General features: G+C 46.4%; 1 protein-coding gene across 3 annotated transcripts in view; it reads right to left on the bottom strand.

The window, feature by feature from the left end:
• Nucleotides 1–1,116: 1,116 nt before the first annotated feature.
• The window catches only part of LOC121544529 (vam6/Vps39-like protein), a 64,500-nt gene continuing 59,166 nt past the window's right edge, over nucleotides 1,117–6,450 (bottom strand). For all 3 annotated transcript variants that reach the window (XM_041854466.2, XM_041854469.2, XM_041854467.2), the window contains exons 22-24: nucleotides 2,578–2,712; nucleotides 2,027–2,118; nucleotides 1,117–1,436 (exon numbers count right to left, since the gene is read on the bottom strand). In XM_041854466.2, coding sequence (XP_041710400.2) covers nucleotides 1,355–1,436; nucleotides 2,027–2,118; nucleotides 2,578–2,712 — 309 coding nt within the window. In that variant the 3' untranslated portion in view covers nucleotides 1,117–1,354. The remainder of the gene's footprint in view (nucleotides 1,437–2,026; nucleotides 2,119–2,577; nucleotides 2,713–6,450) is intronic.

The raw sequence follows: 6,450 nt of genomic DNA, 5'->3' as shown, positions 1-6,450 counted from the left end.
GAGAGAGGGTAGGCGGGGAGGAAACAGAGGGAGGGAGTGAAGAGGAGGGAGTGAAGAGGAGGGAGTGAAGAGGAGCAGAGAAACAGACTACAGCAGTGCCAAATGTAATCATTCAGACTTGAACCGTCCTCTCATAAAGGCTACAGGTTGAATCTAACAATGAGGACAGAAACAGGCTCCTTTATTGTGAAGTCCTCTTCAGTACGTCGCCACGTCTCCACGTCTCTTCCAAAGGCTAACAGAAACAGATCCTCCTGTTGGTAGTTACTGTAGTAGTTACTGTAGTAGAGTAGTTACTGTAGGGAAGCAGTTGGTAGAATAGCTACAGGTACTGTGGTGTAGCAGGTTGTTGGGGTTGTGGGGCAGAACAGGTAGCAGGTAGCTGGGGTTGTGGGGCAGAACAGGTAGCAGGTAGATGGGGTTGTGGGGCAGAACAGGTAGCCGGTAGCTGGGGTTGTGGGGCAGAACAGGTAGCAGGTAGCTGGGGTTGTGGGGCAGAACAGGTAGCAGGTAGCTGGGGTTGTGGGGCAGAACAGGTAGCAGGTAGCTGGGGTTGTGGGGCAGAACAGGTAGCAGGGGTTGTGGGGCAGAACAGGTAGCAGGTAGCTGGGGTTGTGGGGCAGAACAGGTAGCAGGTTGTTGGGGTTGTGGGGCAGAACAGGTAGCAGGGGTTGTGGGGCAGAACAGGTAGCAGGTAGCTGGGGTTGTGGGGCAGAACAGGTAGCAGGTTGTTGGGGTTGTGGGGCAGAATAGGTAGCAGGTAGCTGGGGTTGTGGGGCAGAACATGGAGCAGGTAGTTGGGGTTGTGGGGCCGAATATGTAGCAGGTAGCTGGGGTTGTGGGGCAGAACAGGTAGCAGGTTGTTGGGGTTGTGGGGCAGAACAAGTAGCAGGTAGTTGGGGTTGTGGGGCAGAACAGGTAGCAGGTAGCTGGGGTTGTGGGGCAGAACAGGTAGCAGGTAGATGGGGATGTGGGGCAGAACAGGTAGCAGGTAGCTGGGGTTGTGGGGCAGAACAGGTAGCAGGTAGCTGGGGTTGTGGGGCAGAACAGGTAGCAGGTAGCTGGGGTTGTGGGGCAGAACAGGTAGCAGGTAGCTGGGGTTGTGGGGCAGAACAGGTAGCAGGTAGCGGTCCCAGAGAGAAGCAGTTAGAGTCCTCTCCTCCTGAATACCCCAGTCTGTGGTGTAGTTTCAGACAAACCCAGCTTCCCTGCCTTCCCCTCGTCCAGGGTGCTGCTGGAACATGTAGTCCACAGGAGGGCACTGTTCTGTACCATTCTGTCATTTTAGTACACAGCGGTCTAGTCTGTTAGTATCCCAGGAGTGCTTTGCGTCCAGGCGGTTGCGACAGCTGTGTCACTGCTCCGTAGGACACACCCCTCGGTCCTTACAGCAGAAGTAATGAACTACAACGCCGTTGGGATACCTGGCGAAGGCGCTGGACAGAGACCGACAAGTGTTTTAGTATCAGTATATAGACAGAGCCTTTACTGCATATTTACAACAGGTTTATCACATAATAAGGATTTATTACATAGTTATAGGTGTTTATAAAGCATTGATATTAGTATAGCCAGCAGAATACCACCCTGCATCCCACTGCTGGCTTGCCTCTGAACCTAAGCAGGGTTGGTCCTGGATGGGAGACCAGCTGCTGCTGGGAGTGGTGTTGGAGGGCCAGTAGGAGGCACTCTTTCCTCTGGTCTAAAGAAAATATCCCAATGCCCCAGGGTAGTGATTGGGGACATTGCCCTGTGCCATCTTTCGGATTGGATGTTAAACGGGTGTCCTGACTCTCTGTGGTCACTAAAGATCCCATGGCACTTATCGTAAGAGTAGGGGTGTTAACCCCCGGTGTCCTGGCTAAATTCCCAATCTGGTCCTCGTGCCATCATGGCCACCTAATCATCCCCAGCTTCCAATTGGCTCATTCCTCTCCCCTGTAACTATTCCCCAGGTCGTTGCTGTAAATGAGAACGTGTTCTCAGTCAATTTACCTGGGAAAATAAGGGTTACATAAAAGCTTACCTGTTTCCTATCTTCTTCTTACAGACCCTGCAGGTCTTTTCCTCTGTGATGATACACTTCACCTGTTGGTGGAAGATACGCTCCTCCTGGACCTGAACACACCCACCCGTCAGGTGGGGACAGAGAGACCAAAGACATACATCAGGGTTGAATCTCAAAAGTAGTTCCTTGTTGCTCACATCCTCTTTTCCTTCTCTGCCTCTTTTTCAAAACATCAGAAGGGAGGAAGCTCTTTCCTTGAACCTCTTTTCAAAACATCAGAAGGGAGGAAGCTCTTTCCTTAAACCTCTTTTCAAAACATCAGAAGGGAGGAAGCTCTTTCCTTAAACCTCTTTTCAAAACATCAGAAGGGAGGAAGCTCTTTCCTTAAACCTCTTTTCAAAACATCAGAAGGGAGGAAGCTCTTTCCTTAAACCTCTTTGCAAAACATCAGAAGGGAGGAAGCTCTTTCCTTAAACCTCTTGGCTTCTCTCTGAAGTTTTGAAAAAGAGTCTGGAAGAGGACAGTTAATAGCGGACACAATACCAACACACAGAGCGTCTATCTCTCACCCGTAGGAACTCAGCCTGCAGCAGGCTCTTGAGGACCTGGTCAAAGCGTTTCCTCTGAGCCTTCTCCTCCAGAACACTCTCCAAGAACACACGAATTTCTCTGATCTGAGTGTTGGCTGGCAGCAGGTCGATGGCCTGGTGGAGAGAGAAGAGATACCATGATTATGATCCTTGTGTAGCTCAGTTGTGAGTGTGGAAGAGTGTGGAGTGTGACACTAGCAACACCAAGGTGTGAAACTAGCAACACCAAGGTGTGTCACTAGCAACACCAAGGCGTGTCACTAGCAACACCAAGGTGTGACACTAGCAACACCAAGGTGTGTCACTAGCAACACCAAGGTGTGTCACTAGCAACACCAAGGTGTGAAACTAGCAACACCAAGGTGTGAAACTAGCAACACCAAGGTGTGTCACTAGCAACACCAAGGTGTGACACTAGCAACACCAAGGTGTGACACTAGCAACACCAAGGTGTGTCACTAGCAACACCAAGGCGTGTCACTAGCAACACCAAGGGGTGAAACTAGCAACACCAAGGTGTGTCACTAGCAACACCAAGGCGTGTCACTAGCAACACCAAGGGGTGAAACTAGCAACACCAAGGTGTGTCACTAGCAACACCAAGGTGTGAAACTAGCAACACCAAGGTGTGAAACTAGCAACACCAAGGTGTGAAACTAGCAACACCAAGGTGTGTCACTAGCAACACCAAGGCGTGTCACTAGCAACACCAAGGGGTGAAACTAGCAACACCAAGGTGTGTCACTAGCAACACCAAGGCGTGTCACTAGCAACACCAAGGTGTGTCACTAGCAACACCAAGGTTGTAGGTTTAGCCCACAGAGATCACATACCCATACTACACATGTAGGCTCTCTCTTTGGATGAAAGCATCTGCCTATTGGCATTAAAAACCAAAGCCTTCAACCCCTTCCCCTTTGGGTTTATTCCATATCTTTATTCCAGTATGAGAAACCTCCTTTATCCTGAAAGGAGACCGGCCACAGGGTATCTATTTCCAGTATGAGAAACCTCCTTTATCCTGAAAGGAGACCGGCCACAGGGTATCTATTTCCAGTATGGGAAACCTCCTTTATCCTGAAAGGAGACCGACCACAGGGTATCTATTTCCAGTATGAGAAACCTCCTTTATCCTGAAAGGAGACCGACCACAGGGTATCTATTTCCAGTATGAGAAACCTCCTTTATCCTGAAAGGAGACCGACCACAGGGTATCTATTTCCAGTATGAGAAACCTCCTTTATCCTGAAAGGAGACCGGCCACAGGGTATCTATTTCCAGTATGAGAAACCTCCTTTATCCTGAAAGGAGACCGACCACAGGGTATCCATTTCTGTTCTATCAAGCTGGAGAAGAACTCTGAAACTTCTATTCTCTGGAACGTGTTATGTTCACTGTAGGAGATACTGTATACGTTTACTGTAGGGAGAGATACTGTATATGTTCACTGTAGGGAGAGATACTGTATATGTTTACTGTAGGGAGAGATACTGTACGTGTTTACTGTAGGGAGAGATACTGTATATGTTTACTGTAGGGAGAGATACTGTACGTGTTTACTGTAGGGAGAGATACTGTATGTCAGGGTTCTTCAATTCCGGTCCTGGAGGGCCGAGACACCTCTGTTTTTCATCCTCTCCTTCTAACCGAAGTGTTTCGGCCCTCCAAGACCGGAATTGAAGAACCCTGCTGTATGTGTTCACTGTAGGAAGAGATACTGTACACTAACAGTCAAAAGTTTGGACACCTACTCATTCAAGGGTTTTTCTTTATTTTTATTATTTTCTACATTCTAGAATAATAGTGAAGACATCAAAACTATGAAATAACACATATGGAATCATGTAGTAACCAAAAAAGTGTTAAACAAATCAGAATGTATTTTAGTAGCCACCCTTTGCCTTGATGACAGCTTTGCACACTCTTGGAATTCTCCCAACCAGCTTCACCTGGAATGCTTTTCCAACAGTCTTGAAGGAGTTCCCACATATGCTGAGCACTTGTTGGCTGCTTTTCCTTCACTCTGCGGTCCAACTCATCCCAAACCATCTCAATTGGGTTGAGGTCGGGGGATTGTGGAGGCCAGGTCATCTGATGCAGCACTCCATCACTCTCCTTCTTGGTCAAATAGCCCTTACACAGCCTGGAGGTGTGTTGGGTCATTGTCCTGTTGAAAAACAAATGATAGTCCCACTACGCCCAAACCAGATGGGATGGCGTATTGCTGCAGAATGCTGTGGTAGCCATGCTGGTTAAGTTTGCCTTGAATTCTAAATAAATCACAGACAGTGTCACCAGCAAAGCACGATCACACCTCCTCCTCCATGCTTCATGGTGGGAACCACACATGCGGACGTCATCCGTTCACCTACTCTGCGTCTCACAAAGACACAGCGGTTGGAACCAAAAATCTCAAATTTGGACTCTTCAGACCAAAGGACAGATTTCCACCGGTCTTATGTCCATTGCTCGTGTTTCTTGGCCCAAGCAAGTCTCTTCTTCTGGTGTCCTTTAGTAGTGGTTTCTTTGCAGCAATTCGACCATGAAGGCCTGATTCACACAGTCTCCTCTGAACAGTTGATGGTGAGATGCGTCTGTTACTTGAACTCTGTGAAGCATTTTTTTGGGCTGCATTTTCTGAGGCTGGTAACTCTAATGAACTTATCCTCTGCAGCTGCGGTAACTCTGGGTCTTCCTTTCCTGTCGTGGTCCTCATGAGAGCCAGTTTCATCATAGTGCTTGATGGTTTTTGCAACTGCACTTGAAGAAACTTTAAAAGTTCTTGAAATATTCCATATTGACTGACCTTCATGTCATAAAAGTAATGATGCACTGTCGTTTCTCTTTGCTTATTTGAGCTGTTCTTGGCATAATATGGACTTGGTCTTTTACCAAATAGGGATATCTTCTGTATACCCCCCCTACCTTGTCACAACACAACTGATTGGCTCAAACGCATTAAGAAGGAAAGAAACTCCACGAATTAACTTTTAACAAGGCACACCTGTTAATTGAAATGCATTCCAGGTGACTACCTCATGAAGCTGGTTGAGAGAATGCCAAGAGTGTGCAAAGCTGTCAAAAAGGCAAACGGTGGCTACTTTGAAGAATCTCAAATATAAAATATATTTTCATTTGTTTAACACTTTTTTGGTTACTACATGATTCCATATGTGTTATTTCATAGTTTTGATGTTTTCACTATTATTCTACAATGTAGAAAATAGTACAAATAAAGAAAAACCCTTGAATGAGTAGGTGTGTCCAAACTTTTGACTGGTAGTGTGTGTTAACGTTGCCAAAGCAAGTGAAATAGATAATAAACAAAGTGAAAAAAACAATAAATATTAACAGTAAACATTACACTCACAAAAGTTCCAAAAGAATAAAGACATTTCAAATGTCATATTATGTCTATATGCAGTGTTATAATGATGTGAAAATAGTTAAAGTACAAAAGGGAAAATAAATAAACTGGGCTGTATTTGTAAATATGTAAAATTGTAAATATGGGCTGTATTTACAATGGTGTTTGTTCTTCACTGGTTGCCCTTTTCTTGTGGCAACAGGTCACAAATCTTGCTGCTGTGATGGCACACTGTGGTTTTTCACCCAATAGATATGGGAGTTTATCAAAATTGGATTTGTTTTCGAACTCTTTGTGGGTCTGTGTAATCTGAGGGAAATATGTGTCTCTAATATGGTCATACATTTGGCAGGAGGTTAGGAAGTGCAGCTCAGTTTCCACCTCATTTTGTGGGCAGTGTGCACATAGCCTGTCTTCTCTTGAGAGCCAGGTCTGCCAACGGCGGCCTTTCTCAATAGCAAGGCTATGCTCACCTAGTCTGTACA

This window comes from Coregonus clupeaformis, chromosome 29 (assembly GCF_020615455.1).
Source record: "Coregonus clupeaformis isolate EN_2021a chromosome 29, ASM2061545v1, whole genome shotgun sequence".
Lineage (NCBI taxonomy): Eukaryota > Metazoa > Chordata > Actinopteri > Salmoniformes > Salmonidae > Coregonus > Coregonus clupeaformis.
This window is presented reverse-complemented; position numbering and strand designations above follow the sequence as displayed.